Below are 25,125 nucleotides of genomic sequence, written 5' to 3' on the forward strand. Positions count from 1 at the left end.
TACATAATTTCTAACAAATTAGTGCATGCCGAAATGTGTGTATGTGTTGTGAACCTAACATGAAGTTTGTTTCTGTGTAATGCTTGTTATGTGCAGTGCTGTCACCTGCCATTAATTTCTCTAACCATGAGGGAAGTGTAATGATAGATTAAGGTATCCGACTACATTGAAAACGTCATTTTCGTAGAAAATATGGATTTTCATTTTTTATAAAAGCTCTATTTGTTGTGATTCCAAAACGGGCCTTGCTTTGTTTATATGATGCTTAGAACCAAAGTTACGTCCACTTAAGTGTTGCGTTTTTACATACAAGTAATACGCGAATAAAGACTTTAAACGTGTTTTACGAAGAATGTTATTTTTGACATTTTACTTGACTTTGTGACATGATTTGTGAAAATTGATTCATTGCATCCTTATGAAATTTTAATGGGATATTTTGCTATATATTGTTGAGGTTATGAACCAAAATCTAAGGTCTATCACATATATTTTTTGAATTACAGTGTTTTATAGATAAAATATAGGATGAAATTTCAAAAAATTCACACATACTTAAACATATTTTGGTGTAACTTATGAACATATCATGGAATCCTTTAAATTTTGGTTCATAACCTGCAACATTACTAGCTAAAGGCACTGTAAAAATCACAAAGCATTTCATTGATAAAATTTTTTGCAATCGTGTTTCGAATATCACATGAATTTTGCCTAAAATTTGACATAAAAATTACTTTTCCATAGAAACTATAATAGATAGACAAAAATTTGTCACTGTTTTGACCATTTCGAGACACTTTCTATCAAAAAATGTATTTAAAGTTCACTCCAGAACCATTTAAAGAAAAGTGACAAGAAAGGTTGTCGGATACCTTAATTGCAAGACTTTTTAAAGGGGAGATTGGCTCGCATTCGCGCCTCAAAGTTGGGAGAAACAGAAAACCAACTTCACTTGACCTTCACTGTTGCGGCGATAGGGTTCAAACCCAGGTCCTCGCGATGCGAGTCCGTCACAATGACCACTCGACCACCACAGCAAATGAAATATGAGGCCCACATCTATACAGATTCAAAATCAACTTTATGTGCAATCGGTAATTCAAATTACAAAAACAACAGAGTGCTCATAATGCAGAAGATCTTTTAAAAATTTTAATATAAAACTATATTGGGTTAAGGTACACCACAACAAATTCATTATGGTCAACTGGGCTGGCTCTGGCAGTAACATAATTATATATATATACACACTTCATATAATAAAATATAATTAACAAAAGAACATTTGAAAAAATGTACAGATTGTCAGACAATAGTAGTCTTTTTGGCAGAATTATTAGCAATATATAATGTGACAAAACATATTCTTGGAAATAAAATATATGAGGACCACATCTATACAGATTCAAAATCACGTTTATGTGCAATCAGTAATCCAAATTACAAAAACAACAGAGTGCTCATAATGCAGAAGATCTTTAAAAATTTTAATATAAAACTATATCGGGTTAAAGCACACCACGAAAACATTAAAAATTACTATATTGATGCAAGAGCAAAAAACAAGCTACGCAAAAGGATGAAGTTACAAAATCATAATTACGACAAGTTATCAAAGACATCCTCAAAGAGTGGCAAGAATATTGGGATGATAGCAACAAAGGAAGGATCACATATGCTATCTTCCTTAAGATTAGTATCAAGGGGGAGACTTCTATATAAATCACTTACTCACACAACATGGTGCCACAGGAATTGCTCAAGCGAGGTTTCATGGGAAGTCCCTGATATGCATTTTCTGCAACAAAGATACTGGCACCACCCAACATCTTATATATCAATACAAATATTGGGAAAGCCAAAAAGAAAAACTTCACAGGCATTGATTAAAAACCAAAAAACGAGAACCCTTCTTTCTGGTATATTGACTTGGCAGTGCGAAGATATGAATATAACAATGTGTATATAGCAATATGAATATAGCAATGTGTATATAATAATGTGTATATAGCAATATGAATATAACAATGTGTATATAGCAAGTGTTGTGTGAATAGTGACAAGTAACATGTTAAAATTTTGTTCATTTTCATTTTGATATTTGAAAATATTCATGTTATTATAGGAATTTTATTTATTCATGACATTATCTTCCTCTGGGGAACCCCCATATGGCAAACACAGTCAATGGCTCAATTGGCGCATCACCCATGTCAATGCTGTTTATAAACAGTCTTCATCAGTATATAAATCATGGAATTACACAGTCAATGACACATCGCCCATGCCACAACAGATGTCAATGCTGTTTATAAAAATTGAAAAAAAGTAAAGATTATAAAGTCTCACATAATATTTACAAAAATACCAAAAAAGATGACACTGCCAATGTGATCAATCATGAATGCTTAACCCTTTATAAATGGTTTTTAAATTTTTCCTGATCAAGATATCTCTGGATTGACACTGTAAGGATTAAACATTTGACTAGAATGGAACATTTGACATAGTGGATTTAAAAAAAAAAAAAAAATTAGGTTATTTCAAGGTGTAGCATTTAAACTATCTAAAGAGCTCTTTTCAAATAATAACCATTATAGAAGAATTTATCATACTACTGTATGTTGTATCAAAAAACGTTTATCATTAGATCAAGATTTTATTGGGTTTTTAATACAAATGCGAGGTTATAACAGACAAAATGTCCGAGGTGGCTAAAAAAATATGCCCAAAAGTATGTGGCCATGGGCACTGCTTTGAGGGACTACACTTGGGACGCTTGTCTAATCAGAGAATTCCTTGTTTACCATAACCTGTTCTGACCTATCTCTTAACCATGATTCTATCATTTTCAGCAAGTTGCTCCTAATGCCAATCTTGTGTAAACATTTCAAGAGTACACCATGTTGGACCCGATTGAATGCCTTCTGGAAATCAAGATAAATAACATCAACATTTTTGCCCTTTTGCTGCCTCAGTTGCATGTTCATAGAAGCAAAGGACAAGTGCATTATTCTCATCTATCCACTTCATCAATTGCCTCTTAATAATAATTTCCAAAATTTTTGAGAGGGAGCTGGTCAAACTCACTGGACTATAATTGGACACCGCTTCTCTACTACCCTTTTTAAATATCGGAGCAACATCAGCAAGCTTCCAATCCCTTGGGCGGATATCCTCAGTAACATTACTCTGAATCTGTGTGACTGGCCCCAACACAATTCATTAACACACTCCCTGAGGACCCTGGGATAGATATCATCTGGTCCTAGTGCTTTGCTTGTTCGTACATTTTTTTAGAAGTTTCAAGACTTCCACATCTTCCACTTGAATTTTGTTGAGGACTTTGTCACCCAATGACAAAGTCCTCATTGTCTTATAAACTAACACTAACCATCAGCAAAAAACAGTGATAAAAAATAGAAATTGTGAAAAATTCTGGGGGAAGGGGGAAAAAAAGAGAGAAGGAAAAAAACACTTACGATCATCATTTTCAGGATCGTATTGTGGGAACTCATTGATATCATATTCAAGGATTTCTGGCTCCTCTTCTGAAATATATATAAAAAAATCAAATTTTTTCATCCAGTCTAATAAAGTATGTTGGGTCGGTTTTATAATCATTTTATTTTTATTTTCTTGTTTCATATACAATCTATCTGGTTACATGAAGAAATTTGCGTTGAAATGTTGATGACCTTTCGTCTTGAAGAGATAAATGAAAAGAAGTAGAAAAAGAAAAGTTCTAAAGTTTGGTGAGTGAAAAAAAGAGATTTTTTTATACTCAAATATTTATTAAAAGTTTAATGAATGCTACTTCTATCCTGAAAAACATTTATCATGAAATACACTTTCTTGAACAAGAACTGAAACTAAATAGAAGATGCGTAAAAGATTAAACACCTGCTTGTTTATAGATGCGATGAATGTCGAACTCTCTAAGTTGGTTCTAGAAGAGGGGAAGAAATAACATCATATATATTAAGACAATTTTACGTAAAGTACTTTTGCATCCTTGTAAAAAAAAGATAAGAAAAATTTCAGAAATCACTAAAAACAAATCTTACCAATGTTTCAGGATCTAAATTTTTTACCAAGCTGAAGAAAAAGAAAGAAAAATTCAATTTTAGATATCAAGTCATTCTTATCATCCAATTTTGTTTCACATGTGACTGATAACTGACGAGGCATCTTAAGCAGAAATAGAAAATGGAATTGCTTTTATCTCTAAATCTCTGACCCTAATCACACAATAATGCTGAATTTCGTTAACATTTTTTTATTGTTTGCGGGGTCCACTCTTATCTAATAGATAATTTTTTTAATCTTGTGAAAACATTAGTCTTAGTGGTAATTTCCAATGACCAAAAAGTTTCAAATTCAGCACCCATTTGAAATATTTCAAGTAAAAAACAGTTATATTATTTATCCAGCCCCTGGTCATGTAAGTTATGTAGTGAAAAACTTCATCCACAGCCACACCTGCATGATGAAGCAAGTGGGAAAAAAAATTATCATTATTGAAACCACAACTGATAATTATAATTAAAGTTTGAGCCCCTTTTTGCTGAAGGGGGGGGGGCACATACACAGAATAATTTTGAATAACTTAATTTTCCATCTGGAAGAACCCCCTAATAATTTCCTATTGTTACATCGTCAAATATAAAATATGTAAAATTCAATATATGATTCATGAAGTCAGTTTTGAGAAAAAACTTTGATTTTCTATTGGTGCGCAACAATTTATAGGCCTAATTCATAGGAACTAAGCACTATATAAATATCTAAATTTTGTAACTTTAAACACTGCAAAAATTTTTTTTTTTTTCTGGTGAGAACTTTTAAAAATTTATGTGGCAAATGAGAAAATCTGAAGGATAAACTTTATACTGGAGTCTAACTTTAAATATATATGTTATAAAGGAAGAATAAAGTTATAGAAATTATCCACTACAAAGGTACATAAAAAAGAAGAAAATTGTAAACAGTGAGAAAATCAAGCAACATCCAGTATCAGTTTCATTATGACAAGCTATGCATTTAAACAAGAAAGGGAAATAAAAACCTACTTGATAAGCTCGATCTCCATATTATCAAATTCCTCAGCAAGTTTTTCCATTTCGATGTTGGACGATAACCTAAAAATTAAATTTGGCATATTCAAATGAGGAAAAATGTCATTATATAATCCACGTATACAAATATGATTCACCAATAATGAAATCTTATTAAAAGGAGTTGTTTTCACATTTTTTGTGAATATTCATGATAAATTGATTAATTCAAAAAATTCTGTAGATTTGCTTGATAGAAAGGTATGTCTAATTCCTCTTTTATTGAAATTAATTAATAAAGTGATCTATTGAAAAGAATAAAGTAAATGAAATGACATCAAAAATATCATAAGCCAAAATATTAATATATTGTATATCTGAATTCTGACCTTGCGACCAGAGTCCCATTGATTTCCACATAGAAGTCACGCACTTTATTCCAAGAGTCACTGAATCAAAAAGATTGAAGCCATCAGATTCAAATAATAAGGAAAAAAAAACAAACACAAAGGACAGGTGGAAATTATATAAAAATTCATCTATTTATATTCAGAGCTTTCTCTCACTTGAGTGTTTCTTTTTCGCCCTCAATCTGAAAAGTCAAATGCATAGCAAAATAAATATCTACATATGCTTAAAATTTGATATTTAAAATAAAATTACAATTTACTTTAACACAAATCAAACTAATCGTTATCACATAAAAGTACAAAAAAAAGTATGAGAAAAATTTACAAAGGAATCAACCAAAATAAATGACCCATTCTGGTAAATGCTAGTAAAACTTTGTATGGAAAACAAAATATTCAACTAAAAATTCAAATTAAAAATTTATGGCAACAGAAGAGTGCAATTTAAAACCAGTTCTACATGCTGCATCTAAAAAATATATATATTTTTAGATGTTGGAATAAATAGCTAAAACAACTAGATGCTGCATGTAAATAAATTCAACTGTTATGCTGTTTGAGGATTACATGAGCAACAGAAAATCATTAAAATAAATTTTCTGTACCATATCAAGTGAGAACAAGTATTGCTCGACACATTTTTTATAGGATGAAGTATTGTAAGTAATTTCTGGTGGTAATGTATTGTAGGATTTTGGGATAAGAGATGTTTCTTCAAAAGTGTTTTACGAGGTAACAGAAGTGAATACATATTATTTAGTCTATTTGAAGATCGAGATGTATCTACAGGTAAAGACAATTGGCCTTTGACTTTGAATAGGAGGAGAATGGATTTATAGAAATATAATTGATGTAATGTAAGTATTCCGAGATGTTGATGAAGTTGCATTGATGGGGTGTAGTAAAATCATTTGTAATGATTCTTATTATTCTCTTATGGAGGCTGATTATAGGGCAAAGGGTTGAAAGGTAGTTAGGGGCTGTACTATCTGCTGATGCTTATTCTCATCCGATCCGAATTATAAGCATCAGTTCATAAGCATGACCTTAAGAATAATCCGAAAAACTATACCAAGAAATTATTCTTAGGCTCACTCCTTAACGTCACGAGATGCGAAATAGGGGAAATCAAAAGAAATCACTTTCCACACAGGGAAAGGTGATTTTTTCTCTTTGGCCGATCGAGCACTGACCAATCAAAATTAAGCTTGCAGTATACAACTTCTACTATGCATTTACTAAATTTTTTGTTCAGCAACGGTGGCAACACAATTCATTTTTAGTGCAGGTGCAGAACATTTCTTGTTTTTTTCACATTCTTTAACGTTAAAAATGGAAGGTGTTTATCATCTAGATATATATATTTTTTTTTTTAATAGGAATGTTTGAAAACAAAAGAAGTACATGAAGAGTTATTTCTATAATTAAAATATATTTTTCAGCATGTAAATATTATTCAGAAGGATATTTCGGCATTCTAATTAATATATTGAAGTTATTTTTAAGCCGTACTTCATAAGGAACTATCAAAATCACATTGGAATAAAAATGTATTGTCTTTTAATGCCTATTTTGATGGACGTGAGTGATTATTACTACTCTTCATTTATTTTATGTATATAATTTTAGGATAATATAATTATATCATCGAGAAATATACCAGTAAAAAAAATCTTGATACAATACTCCGCAGACCAAGAAAAAATATATTATTTTAGAGAGATTATATTGTTATATCGAGAGGCAGTAGTTAGCGTATCAGCATTTTCAAACAAGACTCTAAAAAATATAGATGTTGAGGGAATTATTGTTATATTGAGTACCGTTGTAGCAAAGTTTCTCTGTATACTACACTTGGTAATGAGTAGATTTCTAATTAAATCCAATCGTAAAAAGCTGACTAAATTGCATAGTTTTCTTTCAAGGAAAAACACCACTTAAGTCATCGTAATAAATTTCCAAGTCCAAGAAATAAATTTTTCACTAAACCGTTGCCATCACGAGTAGAAAATAGAAAATACAACATCCGATGCTTAAGGAGAGTGGGGTCTCCCCTATCCATATCTTCCGAATATTTGGAGAAATACGATGCTTGTTTTCGGAGGGGGAGCGTCGATAGTATGAAAATTTCCCTTTTATGCTTATATTGTCATAATCATGTGGATATGGATCGGATTCCTGGTAAGCATGAGTAGATAGTACAGCCCCAGAACCCCGAACAATTAGATCATATAGTAGGAGTGAGTGAAACAAGGAGTAATAAAGAGTTAGTAAAAACGACTGATTCAAGTAAGGTTTGAGATAGTAAAATTTATAAATTGCTAGCTGTTGTCTTTTTTGCAAGTACTTGACATGACTGTTCCATTTAAAATTGCGATCAATGTATATGCCAAGGTATTTGATTGTAGTAACGTGTTCGAGACATGAACAATTACAATCAGAACAAATAGTACAATTATCACAAAAAATGAGTAACTTTGCCTGGTTTTAATTTACACAAAAATTGCCACGTTTTTAAGACAAATAAATCACACTGGTCGAATGGTCGACGCGTTTCGGCTCTTCAATGGAGAGCCGTCATCAGGACCTCGTGGTCAGAACTCACACGAATGAAGAGTGATGTTTACGTCTGGTCGTCCGAAGAGTTCGCCTTTGTATTTGCTGCGTCCGAGTGGTCTTTGGATGCGAATTGGGGAGCCATCTGTTGTAAAGTGTTGAAAGTTTTTTCACGACTGAGGTTAATAAAGCCTGTCCAAGCTGACGAAATAGGTGGTGTGTTTCTTCCATCATTAACGAGGAAATTCTGGCATGTTCTGATGAAGTATCCCTCGAGAAAATTCAATTCCGAATTGTGTGTTGCTTTTTTAAAAACAAATGCTTTGTCAAAATCAAAATGATGTGAATGTTGCCAGCAGTGTTGGGCAATAGCCGAATTATCCGTCCGTCCCTTCTCAACATGCTTTCGGTGTTCGAGAACTCGAATATTTAGATTTCTTCTAGTTTGGCCAATATATCCATTTTCACAATTCTTGCATGGGATGAAGTAGATACCAGATTCTTTGGAGGGTGAGATAGGATCTTTCAGATGGGAAAAGGTGAGTATATTTGTTGGCTGGAATATTGTATGGAAGTCAAATTTCTTGAAGATAGAAGAGATCATGAAACTTGAAGAAACGAATGGAAGAACAACGGTATTAGAAAACTGTTTTGAGTCAGCTGGGAGCAGGTTCGTGGTGCATGTCTGGGTCATTTTTCTGAGGACCTTGTCGATGATAAAAGGTGAAAAACCCCGATTAGAAGCGATGTCACGAAGGATATTGAGTTCATTCTGGAGGGAGGCTGAATCACTGCAAAGTTTTAGTGCTCGATGAACAAAAGAAGAAAATGCCGAAAGTTTCTGATTGGGAGGATGAAAGGATTTTGCATGAGGTGGCATGGAGATAGCGAATGGCTTACGGTACACAGATGTATGAAATTCAGTGTCTGTCTTTTTAATGAGCACGTCGAGAAAAGGCAGTATATTATTTTTTTCCATTTCATAGGTGAATTCAATATGTGGGTCAATAGAATTCATAAAATTGAATAACTCAGTGACATTGACATCAGTCTCATCAACTAAAGTGAATGTGTCATCAACATACCTGATCCAAAGTTTGAAGTGGTGGGTTTCCAAAAGTTTTGTTTCGAAAAAATCCATATATATGTCACAGAGGATAGGCGAGAGTGGGTTGCCCATGGCAAGACCTTCTGTTTGGCGGTAAAACTTTCCAAACACTGAAAAATAATTGTGCGATACACAAAGTTGGGTGAGTTGACATATTTCTTCGATTTCAATCGAGGAGAAGTGGAATTCTTGCAGACGTTGTTTCAGGAAAGAAATTGCACCGCTGATGGGAATGTTAGTAAACATGGATTTGATATCGAAGGAAATCATTGTAGCGTTATCTGGTTGAATGCTGCGGATGATGGAAACGAATTCTGAGGAATTCTTTACTGTGAAACGATGTTTTTTGCAGAGAGGGGACAAAAGTTCAACGAGAAATTTAGCAAGTTGATGCGTAGGTGATCCAATGCAAGAAATTATAGGTCTTACTGAAAATGAAGGTTTGTGTATTTTTGGAAGAGCATAAAGTCTCCCGCAGTTTGCGGCGGATGGAAAGATGCGTTTCTTGGTCGAAGAATGTAGAATGGGAGTCTGATTGATTTTCTTTTGAACCAGTTTTAGAAGGGTAGGAGCTGGATCCGTATTGAGACAAGTATATGGTCCATCGCTAATTAATTTTTCAACCGACTCTTGATACATGGATTTATCAAGTACAACAATTTGGCCACCTTTGTCAGCTTGAGTGATGAAAATATTGTTGTTTCTTTTTAGTTCTCGAATGGCAGAGATCTCAGATTTCTCAAATGGTGAAGAAATGGTTTTTCGATTGGCCGAAACTGAAGAGGAAACCAAGTGCCGAAGAGATTCTTTCTGATCAGGAGAAATTTTACTGTTGAGGAATGACCGTTCGATGGGCGCAAGAAGTTTTGTAGGACAAAAATGAGGCCTAGGTGATGCAAAATTAAGTCCGTATTCAAGTACTTTCAAATGGGCACCAGACAATGTTTCACTCGAAAGATTGACAACTTTTGGAGCATTCGAGAAGTCAGAAAATTTATGAGAACTTTTTTTTCGAAGAACTTCTTGCAAGAAGCTGAGTGAACTTATTATCCAAAATTTCTTGATGTTGGCGATACACGTGAAGTGCCCGGTGGAACGATCTTGCGTCAAGCTGGGCGAAATCATCACGAGAATGTGCGAGAGAGAGATGCAGTTTGTACAAATCCAATTCAATTTTAGCAAGATTGCGACGGTGACCATGGATGATCGATCGCAAAATTGCAAGTCGACAATTGAAAAGGTTGCGTTTGATGCGAACGGAAACAGGCTGATTGGAAAAAACTTGTAAAAATTGTGGCATTACCTTGTGATCTCTGCAACGTTTCAGGAATGCAATCTTGTTAAGAATCCGGAGTTTCTTGATACGGAGGGCACAAAATTGGTTGATCGAGTTCATATTGGCGAAGTCCCAGGAATCAACGGACGTAGTATGAAAAAGAAAGCACACGTTGGGCTAAAATATTATCACAAAAAATGAGTAACTTTGCCTGGTTTTAATTTACACAAAAATTGCCACGTTTTTAAGACAAATAAATCACACTGGTCGAATGGTCGACGCGTTTCGGCTCTTCAATGGAGAGCCGTCATCAGGACCTCGTGGTCAGAACTCACACGAATGAAGAGTGATGTTTACGTCTGGTCGTCCGAAGAGTTCGCCTTTGTATTTGCTGCGTCCGAGTGGTCTTTGGATGCGAATTGGGGAGCCATCTGTTGTAAAGTGTTGAAAGTTTTTTCACGACTGAGGTTAATAAAGCCTGTCCAAGCTGACGAAATAGGTGGTGTGTTTCTTCCATCATTAACGAGGAAATTCTGGCATGTTCTGATGAAGTATCCCTCGAGAAAATTCAATTCCGAATTGTGTGTTGCTTTTTTAAAAACAAATGCTTTGTCAAAATCAAAATGATGTGAATGTTGCCAGCAGTGTTGGGCAATAGCCGAATTATCCGTCCGTCCCTTCTCAACATGCTTTCGGTGTTCGAGAACTCGAATATTTAGATTTCTTCTAGTTTGGCCAATATATCCATTTTCACAATTCTTGCATGGGATGAAGTAGATACCAGATTCTTTGGAGGGTGAGATAGGATCTTTCAGATGGGAAAAGGTGAGTATATTTGTTGGCTGGAATATTGTATGGAAGTCAAATTTCTTGAAGATAGAAGAGATCATGAAACTTGAAGAAACGAATGGAAGAACAACGGTATTAGAAAACTGTTTTGAGTCAGCTGGGAGCAGGTTCGTGGTGCATGTCTGGGTCATTTTTCTGAGGACCTTGTCGATGATAAAAGGTGAAAAACCCCGATTAGAAGCGATGTCACGAAGGATATTGAGTTCATTCTGGAGGGAGGCTGAATCACTGCAAAGTTTTAGTGCTCGATGAACAAAAGAAGAAAATGCCGAAAGTTTCTGATTGGGAGGATGAAAGGATTTTGCATGAGGTGGCATGGAGATAGCGAATGGCTTACGGTACACAGATGTATGAAATTCAGTGTCTGTCTTTTTAATGAGCACGTCGAGAAAAGGCAGTATATTATTTTTTTCCATTTCATAGGTGAATTCAATATGTGGGTCTACTTTAGTTGATGAGACTGATGTCAATGTCACTGAGTTATTCAATTTTATGAATTCTATTGACCCACATATTGAATTCACCTATGAAATGGAAAAAAATAATATACTGCCTTTTCTCGACGTGCTCATTAAAAAGACAGACACTGAATTTCATACATCTGTGTACCGTAAGCCATTCGCTATCTCCATGCCACCTCATGCAAAATCCTTTCATCCTCCCAATCAGAAACTTTCGGCATTTTCTTCTTTTGTTCATCGAGCACTAAAACTTTGCAGTGATTCAGCCTCCCTCCAGAATGAACTCAATATCCTTCGTGACATCGCTTCTAATCGGGGTTTTTCACCTTTTATCATCGACAAGGTCCTCAGAAAAATGACCCAGACATGCACCACGAACCTGCTCCCAGCTGACTCAAAACAGTTTTCTAATACCGTTGTTCTTCCATTCGTTTCTTCAAGTTTCATGATCTCTTCTATCTTCAAGAAATTTGACTTCCATACAATATTCCAGCCAACAAATATACTCACCTTTTCCCATCTGAAAGATCCTATCTCACCCTCCAAAGAATCTGGTATCTACTTCATCCCATGCAAGAATTGTGAAAATGGATATATTGGCCAAACTAGAAGAAATCTAAATATTCGAGTTCTCGAACACCGAAAGCATGTTGAGAAGGGACGGACGGATAATTCGGCTATTGCCCAACACTGCTGGCAACATTCACATCATTTTGATTTTGACAAAGCATTTGTTTTTAAAAAAGCAACACACAATTCGGAATTGAATTTTCTCGAGGGATACTTCATCAGAACATGCCAGAATTTCCTCGTTAATGATGGAAGAAACACACCACCTATTTCGTCAGCTTGGACAGGCTTTATTAACCTCAGTCGTGAAAAAACTTTCAACACTTTACAACAGATGGCTCCCCAATTCGCATCCAAAGACCACTCGGACGCAGCAAATACAAAGGCGAACTCTTCGGACGACCAGACGTAAACATCACTCTTCATTCGTGTGAGTTCTGACCACGAGGTCCTGATGACGGCTCTCCATTGAAGAGCCGAAACGCGTCGACCATTCGACCAGTGTGATTTATTTGTCTTAAAAACGTGGCAATTTTTGTGTAAATTAAAACCAGGCAAAGTTACTCATTTTTTGTGATAATATTTTAGCCCAACGTGTGCTTTCTTTTTCATACTACGTCCGTTGATTCCTGGGACTTCGCCAATATGAACTCGATCAACCAATTTTGTGCCCTCCGTATCAAGAAACTCCGGATTCTTAACAAGATTGCATTCCTGAAACGTTGCAGAGATCACAAGGTAATGCCACAATTTTTACAAGTTTTTTCCAATCAGCCTGTTTCCGTTCGCATCAAACGCAACCTTTTCAATTGTCGACTTGCAATTTTGCGATCGATCATCCATGGTCACCGTCGCAATCTTGCTAAAATTGAATTGGATTTGTACAAACTGCATCTCTCTCTCGCACATTCTCGTGATGATTTCGCCCAGCTTGACGCAAGATCGTTCCACCGGGCACTTCACGTGTATCGCCAACATCAAGAAATTTTGGATAATAAGTTCACTCAGCTTCTTGCAAGAAGTTCTTCGAAAAAAAGTTCTCATAAATTTTCTGACTTCTCGAATGCTCCAAAAGTTGTCAATCTTTCGAGTGAAACATTGTCTGGTGCCCATTTGAAAGTACTTGAATACGGACTTAATTTTGCATCACCTAGGCCTCATTTTTGTCCTACAAAACTTCTTGCGCCCATCGAACGGTCATTCCTCAACAGTAAAATTTCTCCTGATCAGAAAGAATCTCTTCGGCACTTGGTTTCCTCTTCAGTTTCGGCCAATCGAAAAACCATTTCTTCACCATTTGAGAAATCTGAGATCTCTGCCATTCGAGAACTAAAAAGAAACAACAATATTTTCATCACTCAAGCTGACAAAGGTGGCCAAATTGTTGTACTTGATAAATCCATGTATCAAGAGTCGGTTGAAAAATTAATTAGCGATGGACCATATACTTGTCTCAATACGGATCCAGCTCCTACCCTTCTAAAACTGGTTCAAAAGAAAATCAATCAGACTCCCATTCTACATTCTTCGACCAAGAAACGCATCTTTCCATCCGCCGCAAACTGCGGGAGACTTTATGCTCTTCCAAAAATACACAAACCTTCATTTTCAGTAAGACCTATAATTTCTTGCATTGGATCACCTACGCATCAACTTGCTAAATTTCTCGTTGAACTTTTGTCCCCTCTCTGCAAAAAACATCGTTTCACAGTAAAGAATTCCTCAGAATTCGTTTCCATCATCCGCAGCATTCAACCAGATAACGCTACAATGATTTCCTTCGATATCAAATCCATGTTTACTAACATTCCCATCAGCGGTGCAATTTCTTTCCTGAAACAACGTCTGCAAGAATTCCACTTCTCCTCGATTGAAATCGAAGAAATATGTCAACTCACCCAACTTTGTGTATCGCACAATTATTTTTCAGTGTTTGGAAAGTTTTACCGCCAAACAGAAGGTCTTGCCATGGGCAACCCACTCTCGCCTATCCTCTGTGACATATATATGGATTTTTTCGAAACAAAACTTTTGGAAACCCACCACTTCAAACTTTGGATCAGGTATGTTGATGACACATTCACTTTAGTTGATGAGACTGATGTCAATGTCACTGAGTTATTCAATTTTATGAATTCTATTGACCCACATATTGAATTCACCTATGAAATGGAAAAAAATAATATACTGCCTTTTCTCGACGTGCTCATTAAAAAGACAGACACTGAATTTCATACATCTGTGTACCGTAAGCCATTCGCTATCTCCATGCCACCTCATGCAAAATCCTTTCATCCTCCCAATCAGAAACTTTCGGCATTTTCTTCTTTTGTTCATCGAGCACTAAAACTTTGCAGTGATTCAGCCTCCCTCCAGAATGAACTCAATATCCTTCGTGACATCGCTTCTAATCGGGGTTTTTCACCTTTTATCATCGACAAGGTCCTCAGAAAAATGACCCAGACATGCACCACGAACCTGCTCCCAGCTGACTCAAAACAGTTTTCTAATACCGTTGTTCTTCCATTCGTTTCTTCAAGTTTCATGATCTCTTCTATCTTCAAGAAATTTGACTTCCATACAATATTCCAGCCAACAAATATACTCACCTTTTCCCATCTGAAAGATCCTATCTCACCCTCCAAAGAATCTGGTATCTACTTCATCCCATGCAAGAATTGTGAAAATGGATATATTGGCCAAACTAGAAGAAATCTAAATATTCGAGTTCTCGAACACCGAAAGCATGTTGAGAAGGGACGGACGGATAATTCGGCTATTGCCCAACACTGCTGGCAACATTCACATCATTTTGATTTTGACAAAGCATTTGTTTTTAAAAAAGCAACACACAATTCGGAATTGAATTTTCTCGAGGGATACTTCATCAGAACATGCCAGAATTTCCTCGTTAATGATGGAAGAAACACACCACCTATTTCGTCAGCTTGGACAGGCTTTATTAACCTCAGTCGTGAAAAAACTTTCAACACTTTACAACAGATGGCTCCCCAATTCGCATCCAAAGACCACTCGGACGCAGCAAATACAAAGGCGAACTCTTCGGACGACCAGACGTAAACATCACTCTTCATTCGTGTGAGTTCTGACCACGAGGTCCTGATGACGGCTCTCCATTGAAGAGCCGAAACGCGTCGACCATTCGACCAGTGTGATTTATTTGTCTTAAAAACGTGGCAATTTTTGTGTAAAAAAAAAATAGTACAATTGTAATTATGGAAAACTAAATTAGGGTAAAAGAGAATTTAGTTTGGGATGAGAAATTTATAAACTTAGTTTTTGATGTATTTATCTGTAGGTCGTTAGCAACAAACCACTTTCGAATTCTAATTAAATCAGTATTGATCATGTTAGTTCGAGATTGAAAATCGTCAGCTGAGTAAAGTAATACAGTGTCATCGGCAAAAGTTATGATATTGCCATTTATGTTTAAGTTGCATAGATCATTTATGAATATTGAAAATAATAATAGTGAAAGGTGTTCCTCAGGGCTCTGTCTTGGGACTATTTCCAATGAGCTGCTAAGGCTATTGTGAATTTTGACTGACTGTGTTCTATGGGTTAACAGTTAAATATGAAGCAATTAGCTTGAAAGCATTATCTTTGATTCCGTTATAAGACAACTTATTTAGTAATATATGATGATTCACACTATATCGGAAGCTTTTCTTATGTCAAGAAATATTGCAATGGTTTTTTTTAGAACTATCAATATTTTCAGCGATAAATTTGGTACATGTTAGTAGAGCAGTTTCTGTGTTTTTATTAGGAAGGAATCCCCAAACTGATTGTTAGAAAAGAAATTGAAATGTGAGAAAGAAAAAATTATATTTTTAATAATTTTGAATAATTAAAACAATCTGAATTTTCAAAATTTCTCTATGAATTTTTTTTCTTTGCATAAATTTTTACAAGTATAAAGTTAGATATGAATTTATATGATTTCATGTAGTACGAGTATAGCAGAATTTTTCTTATTCTGGAATCATAAACCCCCCTTCTCCACCACCACAAGCAAAGCACCATTTAGAAGCTTGAAACTGCTCCTAGGTATTTCCTATGCTAAGAACATAGTTGGAGCAGTGAGCAAAGCGACGAATGAGAAAGAAGAGCAGCGAGATGAGAATATAGCTGCGAGCAAGGAACATAGCACACATAGTGGAGGGTGTTTAATATAGCAGAGAGTATCTAATGTCACACACAATTAAACAACAAGATTCAAGTGAAGAAATTCCTGGATTTGACAAATATGTTTAGGATATTAAATTGCTTCAACCGGGCAATTTCATAATTTATTCCTATATTTCTTTACAGGGTTTAGAAGATAGAAAGTTTAAAACTTATTGAAAACAGAAATTCACAAACATAGACATATGAGTAGGAAATTTACCATATTTTTTTTCAAGCTGATGTTAACCAACCTGTAAAAAAACACAGATCAGGGTACATTTAAAAAATCAAGAAATGACAAAGGAAAAATTATGGATCTCAAAATCAAAGAACATCACAATTTGTTTACCTAAATTTCACGCAAAAGAAAAAGATTTGCACAGGATAATTTAAAATTCTACATGTATATATTTATTATTTGATTAACTGATGTTTAAATCCCAGGACACTGATTCCGTGCATAAACAGATTCAATGCATCTTATATATAAATGTGAAAGTATGTATGTATGTATGCTCTTTATACAAATCTACAGTTTTAGACCGATCGTCGCCAGATTTTGCATATATACCAAACAGGTCCGGGATTGAACAGTAGGCTACTTTAAAAGTTCGTCAGAGCTGGGCAAATGCCCGAAATGGGCAAAAAACTGCCGGGCAACAATGGTTTTGGGGCCTCAACAATTACTTTCGGAACGTTTACTTTGGTTACCGTGGTTTCCAACAATGCGTTTCAGACTTGAATATATGCCTTTACAATGGGGTTTGTCACACCTTTAATTCTGCCATTATAACAGTTTATTCCTTTATAACGGTTTGTCACTTTTCCAATCCTCCCAGTAATTGAAGAAAACCCTGGAAGCGCCAGATATTTTTGCTTGCATGTATACAGGGTGTCCTGTAAGTGCTAATGTGGCCTTTATCTCATCAACCACCCATCGTTGAGGTATAGTTTCAATTTAAAAAGTGCTTAAAAGGAGTTTGAATAATATTCGCTGCAGAAGCTGGATATCTGACGTCACTAACAACAGAGAACAACAACTACGACGATAAAACAGGGAATAAAAATGTTCTACGCCAGCTGATGAACTCAATGCTTGCCTCAAATCATCAGCACTCTACTTCACCAAACACCAACTCTGGCCATATCGCTACATTGCAATTTACTGCCATTAGTGAGATGGGTTGGAAGTGAAGGTTCTGTCTATCGGTGGTCGCCTCGAGTTTGTTAGGACATCAACACTCTGGCACGAAGCTAAAAAATTATCATTATCCACCAACATGCGAGTTCAACTGCAAAATGACTCAGCACTGCTATCATTTTCACATCAGTTGATCAAACTTGGCAATGGAAGAATTCCCGTAGACCCAAGCACTGGACTGATAACGTTCCCAAATGGATTTTGCCAGTTATTATATATATAAACTCAGTTCAAGAACTTCCAGACAAAGTCTTCCCAAACATTCAACAAAATCACCGAAACCATGAGTGGCTTTGTGAGAGTGCGATTCTGGCACCGAAAAATGAGTGTGAACAAGATCAACGGAAAAATCCTAAAAATTATTCCGGGAGACTCCACATCTTACAAATCGGTTGACACTGTCACAGACACAGCGCAGACAGTTCTGTATCCTGCAGAATTTCTGAACTCTTTGGATATTCCGGGTGTGCCACCACACAATTTGACCCTCAAAGTCGGAGCACCTGTAATGCTTTTAAGAAATTTGGAGACACCGATACTCTGCTATGGCAACAGACTCTGCGTGAAGAAATTGCACAATTGCATCATTGAAGCAACGATTCTGACTGGATGTTACAAAGAAAGAGAAGTCTTCATTCCATGTATCCCACTCATCCCCGAAGAAATGCCATTCACTTTCAAGCGGTTACAGTTCCCGATTCGTTTAGCTTTTGCCATGACAATCAACAAAGTGCAAGGCCAGTCGTTAGCAGTGGCAGGTATCAACCTATTTGAGCCCTATTTTTCACGCGGACACCTCTTCGTCACCTGTTCGCGTGTTGGTAATCCTAAAAATTTGTACATCTACACACCAGATGGAAAAAGAAAAAATATAGTGTATCCACAAGCGATTGCCTGAAGATTTTAATTAAAATATTTAAATATAAAAGTAATTTTCTCTTACTTGATGCAGAAATTTTTTTGATTAAGAAGTAATTAATAAGCTATACATATATAAATTTTTTACGGGGCGGGCAACGTCGCCGGGTATCAGCTAGTATACAGTAAAAGTCCTTTATATAATTGGTATGGCTTATAATGAGAATCTTGCTATTATGAATGATTTTTTAGCAATTGATGTCAACTGATGCTGATTATATGAAGATTTGTTTTATAATCATTTTTATACTCCCAATTTGCAGAAAAATGTCAACGAGTCCATAAACCCATGTAATTAGGCATTGGGATAATGATTCAGAATTTTAATTGTTTGGCCGGTCAGCTAAATCATTTTGAGAATGCAAAATTCCCTGCAAAAACTTCTGAGGGAATCAATTGCTGTGAGCAAAATAACAATATCACAATTAGAATCCGGTTCATTTGCTAATATCTAAATGAAATGAGATCTAAAAGAAAATTTATAACGCATGCTAAGCAAGAACCTTCTACAACTTTTTTAATCTAGTTGAGCAAAAAATTGAAATTCATCTATCAAAAGTTATAATGACGATTTTCCAATAATTGTGAACTCTTATTATAAGAGTTTACTGTATTTTTTTTCTATATACCGATAATTAACTTTGGCCCACTACTATTTCCATAATACTACATTTGATATTACACCTAATTAATGCTATAAATTAATCATTAAAGCATGTCCTTTACTTTATCACATTAGAATTTTACATAATTTAGTGTCCCTTTTTCTTTTTATAAGCCATGCTGTTAAAGATACCTCAAACATACCCGGGGGCATATGCAAGACCTACTTTTTGGGGGAAGTGGCACAAGGAATCTCTATAAAACGAATTTTGAGTTACTACAAGCATTTTAAATTAACAGAAATTTATTAACATAAGATATAAAATTTGTTTTTGAAACTTCAATTTTTTTTTTTCAAAAATAATTTTTTATCATTTTAGGGGCACAGATCCCTTATTTCCTGCATATGCCTCTGAAAAAACATTTAGAACTTATGATTTAAAACCTTATTTATTGTCATAGAATTTCATTGGCTTAAGCAAATCCTAACTACAGTGACCTCTCACTTATACGTTTCTCTCCATTATGAGACTATTTTCTGCTTTCCTAGTCTATAATATATTGGTAAATAATCTTATTCACTTCTATTTTTTTCTAACTTATACATCTTTTTTTTCCCCTTGGATTTATTATTTGATCAAGAAATATTTTGTACTAATTTACCTCAAATGGATGATCTTCATCTTTGCAATATATGCTTATGCAACTTGGATGAAGGTGCTACTCTCTTCTCTCATTGTTCTGTCTTCATAAATGATTGTAAAGGACAATCTGGAAAAAGCCAATGTGAGAAAAAAGTATTTCATACACATTCATAACAAGTTATAAAAACATGAGTAGAAGTTCAATTTTTAGGTTTTTTCAAGAAACCTGAAAGATAGACAAAAAGGAACCTAATTATCTTATTGAATCTCATATAGCACCATATCATCAAAGTAACAATAGAAAAGTTATAAAAGATTTACCGTTAAAGGTAGATTTTTTTTTTACTCATTTTATTTACAATTATTTTGGGCAGAGGCTTCAGCCTCCTTCAGATCTTCTACTGTGGCCCATGACTATCTGAATAAACTGCTTACATCTAAAATACGGGGGGGACACAGTCAGATGTGCAGAATCCTTGAGTTTTTTTTTTTCTTTTGAGAGGAGTAGATTCAAATAGCTCGAGGACTTCCCATCTTCTAGGGAGTGGGGAGGCTAAGAAAATGACAAATATTTACCATAACGCTTGTACCATGCCTTTTGTGCTTTCGAACATCATTTTTACATGACGAATGACTGTTCTCTTGATGCTAGGAAGGAAAAACTATGGATATAAATCATAACAAAAAAATTCATTTTATCAGTAAAAATATATTTTTCAATTTGAATATTGGAGTCAGACAAGAATTGAATAGCAATTAATGTGAAACACGAAATCAGAAAAAATTTTGGTACCAGCCACAATCCAAAGCAGAGAAAATCTGTATCCATATATATTATACACTCTAGTACTCAGCAAGTTGAAATCACAGACATGGCTAAAAATTACTCCCAGAAATGATGGAGTTTTGCAATTCCACCTAGTAAGCCATAGACATTTTTAAACAACTGAAAACTGCATGGTACAGTGGCATAAGAAAAAGCTGTGTGTCTGTTACATATACTATGCTCTGAATTTTGTGGCATTCACACTGTTTTTGTTACACATATATAATTATTTTTCTCATTTCTGAATAATCGTATCTGCTTTAAAGCTTGTCAATGAACTGTCAACTGAAAATAAAGCTACAAAATTTAAAGACCTCAAAGAATCGCAATCCAAAACCCTTTTGTAATAGCAAAACTCAAGATTGAAGTTTGTTCACTATTGCATTCAAAATGCGAAAAATGGCATGGGACCGTTCAAGTATTACATAAGCAAATTTTTAGCCATTTTTGACCCCCCACCCACCCCGTCAGCAAAACTATAACCCCCCCACCTTCTCAGCAAAGTTTCGTCATCACTGCCCCCTACCTCCTTACGCATATTGTTGGGATCAGAAATGTATAAGGGTTATGCTCCCTCCCCCCCGCTGAAGAAAAAAAAATTTTAATGTAAAGAATATTTTTAAATAAATTGAAATTTCAAAAGAAAATAGCTTTATATATATCACTAGCTTACCCGTCGCACATTGCTGCGATCTCAGAAGAAAGGAAATTCAAGGAAATGAAGGAAAGGAAAAATAAAATTAAAAACAAAACTACCAGAAACCTTCGCGGGAGTGTACTCAACAACTTCCCAAAGTTTCATGTCGATTGGGTGAATGGTGTAGTAATGCATAAAGGACAAACAGACATACATTCACTTTTATATATATAGATTATAATCGATTTCTGTTAATTTCAATGCTATTTGAATGGTAAGAACTCAAAATTCATCTTTGAAAAATTCATTGCACCCACACTTTAAGTAAACCCTTGACCCGCAAACCAAATGTGCCCCAAAGGTTATCTGATGTGGCTTCCCCCCCTCCCCCAAACCTGATTTTGTAAAAATGAACTAAGCGGCACAGTCACAAATTGCTTAAATGACCCGTGGTGCAATTCCAGAGCATTCAAGTGACCCATGGCACATTTTCAGATCACTGAAGTAAGCCTCAAAGATCACATTCATCGATCACCTAAGTAACCCGCGACAGTTACAGAAAACTTAAACGATCCATGGCACATTTAGAAATACCTTGTGTGACATGTGGCACTGTTTTAGAGCACTTGAGCGGCATCCTTGCGGTTCTACATCACTCAAGTTACCTGCGGAACATTTTCCGGATTACTTAAGTGATCTGTGGCATAATTATGGATCACTTGAGTGATGCGTAGCACATTTCCCCAGAGCACTCAAGTGACCCAGAAACATTTCCAGAACACTTGAAGGATCTGTGAAACATTTAGAGATCATTAAAGTGGCTTTGTAGGGGCAATAGGTTAGGTTAGGTAGAAAGTTAGTTCAGGCGCCCAATAACTATCGAAACGTTTTTTACATTTCTGACGCACCAAATAAGATGCCATTGAGAATATTTTATAAAGGGTCCAAACCCCCCCCCCCCTGCCATTAAGTCAGCAAATCCGAAACCTTCATCGATGCTGTCTTGAATGACCCCCTATGTGAAAAAGGTTCGTGAAAAAAATTGACACAAAAAACTGAATGAATGTGGTTCATAAGATATTTCAGTGTGGGGGGAGGGGAGTACTATGATAAATTTTTCTCATGATTACTTTTTTTTATTCTAGATACCTTGAAATTCATATTGTTCCAGTATTAATTAACTCTACAAAAGGATGGTATTGATAATTATGTCAAATAACTATTAACTACTATTTTATGGGGATTTTGTGATAATTTAAGTTTAGAATAGATTATTAACTTCAATAGAACTGACATTAGAAGTATACTTACATGATATCTTCCACATCATGAACAGGTAACGTAATAGTGCCAGATTCACCTTCGAATGAAAAGTAAAACAAAGATTGTGACTAGAAAGATTTAAAATACTTTTTAGCGATATTGAAAAAAAATACTTTCAATATGAAAGTATGACACAATGTTGTCCTGATGAAGAAAATGCATGTCACACACTATGTTTTCAAAAGCTTGCGTCTATTTTGAAGTTTAGACATTTTCTCAAATTTATAGAAAAATACTCTGTGAATCGTTATGAAATCTCTGATCCGAGCCCTATACTCCTGCTCACATTTTAGTCAAGAGTTCATTTAGGGGACCAACAAAAAATTAAATAAGAAAAAAAAAATTCGATCTACCCCCTGTATGATGTGTATCTGACGATACCATTGTTTTTGACTTGTGTTGGTTACTTCCTAAGATAATTAGCCTTTAAAGAATTTTGTCACATAACTTTTTGTGAATGCTTCCAGCATCGTCAGATGATTTAAATACAAATACGAAGCCACAACATTTAAAGACGTATTCATGTCAAAAAGTTAAATTACAGCTAATTAAATTAGAGTAAAAAGTGACACCATTAATAAAAATGCCCAGTTTTATTATTGGTGGACAAAACATGTTCGCTCCAGTGGAAAAACCATTATTTTATTGATTTGATTTGTTTCTGATTTTATGCAGTACATTCTGTATTTTTTGATACATGCTGTGATCCTCACTTTCCTCTGCATGCCAAGAATTGATGAGAGTTAAATATTCAAAAATCTGTTGTCTCCCAATTTTTACGGAATTCCAGGCTGAAGTGGGGGAATACAGGGCATAAATATGTATTTTACCATGTACAAAAAAAGTTGAAGAGTGGGTGTAGTAGGTCCTCTTCCTTTGTGTATGCCAATGTTTACAGTAGACTCATTAAAGGTGCATTTCTCAGGCCAAGGTTTTAGCTGATTGCCAAACGGAAGATTGCCTAGAAGGTAGTTATAAAAAAATCCAATATTTTTTGGCTACAGCCCCAGTTGCTTTTGTTTAGTCTGAATGCTTCCTATTCTGAAGGAGGGGGGGGGGAAGAAGAGGAATCAAGCTCATGTATGAACTCAAGTCAGTCCCCCTAATTGTGATTTATTGATATATACTGATTCATATAATAATTGAAATAACATAGTAAAAAAAATTTCCTCACCAAGTAATACAGTTTCAATCGATAGCTGTTCATCTGGAAGCCTTTTCAAGATGGAAAACATATCCACTGCTGAGATTTCGAATGAATAAGATAATATTTTGCACAGCAGGTCGTTAGATATGATGATTATTCTGGTTCACTGATTTGCTGTGAATTGATGATGATTGAAGATGTTTTAATTTCAAGAAATCTATATAATCAAGCAGGCATCTAAGTAAGCTCAATACTTCCATATAGTAATACACTTGAACCACAATAATCCAAACTAATTGGGAACGAACGATGCGTGTTCAGATTAGCAAAAAGTTCTGATTACAGAGGTTCATCTTTTAAACATGCCTTTTTTATAAACTGTAATAATAGTGTCCCCTACGGTGGGATAAGTGTTAAATGCCAGATATTCCTGTTTAAAAATTACCAAAAGTTGATAAAATCTGTGATGCTCATCTTTCTGAGAAGGACGAATCAATGATTTTTTTTAAACTTTTCAGTATTACATCTTTGCTTCAACCAATGACAAGGCTGTGGGGGGGGGGGGGGGAGGTGTCAGGCACAGCAGCCTGGTGTCTCCGGAAATGTTGGAAAATACATATATGTGGAATAACATCTTGAGTCTATTGTTCTATCACTTTGATCCCCTTCTCGAAATGCCAGTTGTCCCTCCAAAATAAATTTCTGGTCTTCACCAATAGACACCAAGAGGAGTTACAGAATTTCAAAGAGGCATATAAAAATATTGCTTCCATATCTTATAGGAGATTGGAATGAGTCCCTTTCCATTCTCCCGAAACTTTCGGTGAGAGAGGTCATTCACTAGGCTGCAGAAAAATGGGAAAATGAGATGGGCCTCGCTAAAACAATCTGGCAGAAATTATGCCCAAGGCTTGTGAAGGATATAAAACAGCTAGTCAAACTCAATTTTAAAAATAATAATAAACTATGAACTCGCAGCTTCTCAAGACACGTCTATCTCTGTCTTACACACGCACACTGACAAAAAGCAGATGACAACAATATTGTCTGCAATAAAACACATACCAAAGCGTATTAAAGACGCTTTGGTATGTGTTTAGACAGTATTAAAGACGCTTTGGTCTATTGGAATTATTGATACGCTTTGTCACATACTCTCACAGACGAGATGCGTAGTTTTTCCCTATTACAACTTCTCTTTTCTCTGATAATGTTTCACGTAGACTTTAGCATTTTGCTTTTGATGATAATCAAAAAACAATAAAGGAATGTGACAAAATCCTTTAGCTTTCAAAAGAAATCCCTGATTGTGAGGAAGCAGAGAAAAGGAATGTGGGCAAAATGT

The 25,125-nt window shown here is 35.3% G+C and overlaps 2 protein-coding genes across 4 annotated transcripts in view; both read right to left on the reverse strand.

Moving 5' to 3' along the window:
- Window positions 1-25,125, reverse strand: part of LOC149065315 (uncharacterized) — a 197,280-nt gene that overhangs the window by 58,884 nt on the left and 113,271 nt on the right. The window lies entirely within an intron of this gene.
- On the reverse strand, window positions 1,131-23,947 carry LOC149065319 (uncharacterized). 3 transcript variants are annotated; one of them, XM_089254175.1, is made up of 12 exons: window positions 23,808-23,947; window positions 22,622-22,670; window positions 20,424-20,495; window positions 19,867-19,974; window positions 16,702-16,732; window positions 5,627-5,652; window positions 5,450-5,509; window positions 5,076-5,144; window positions 4,071-4,101; window positions 3,907-3,952; window positions 3,486-3,554; window positions 1,131-2,308 (listed from the first exon to the last, which is right to left on the reverse strand). In XM_089254175.1, the coding sequence occupies exons 4-12, from the start codon at window positions 19,884-19,886 to the stop codon at window positions 2,271-2,273; spliced, it is 390 nt and encodes a 129-aa protein (XP_089110301.1). In that variant the 5' UTR covers window positions 19,887-19,974; window positions 20,424-20,495; window positions 22,622-22,670; window positions 23,808-23,947; the 3' UTR covers window positions 1,131-2,270. The 3 variants fall into 3 exon arrangements, with proteins under 3 accessions (XP_089110301.1, XP_089110303.1, XP_089110302.1); XM_089254177.1 differs by lacking the exon at window positions 3,907-3,952; XM_089254176.1 differs by lacking the exons at window positions 5,627-5,652; window positions 16,702-16,732.

Source organism: Pholcus phalangioides, unplaced genomic scaffold (assembly GCF_987345545.1).
Source record: "Pholcus phalangioides strain wild (caught in Gottingen) unplaced genomic scaffold, Ppha-v1.0 ptg000040l_1, whole genome shotgun sequence".
In the NCBI taxonomy this organism is placed as follows: domain Eukaryota; kingdom Metazoa; phylum Arthropoda; class Arachnida; order Araneae; family Pholcidae; genus Pholcus; species Pholcus phalangioides.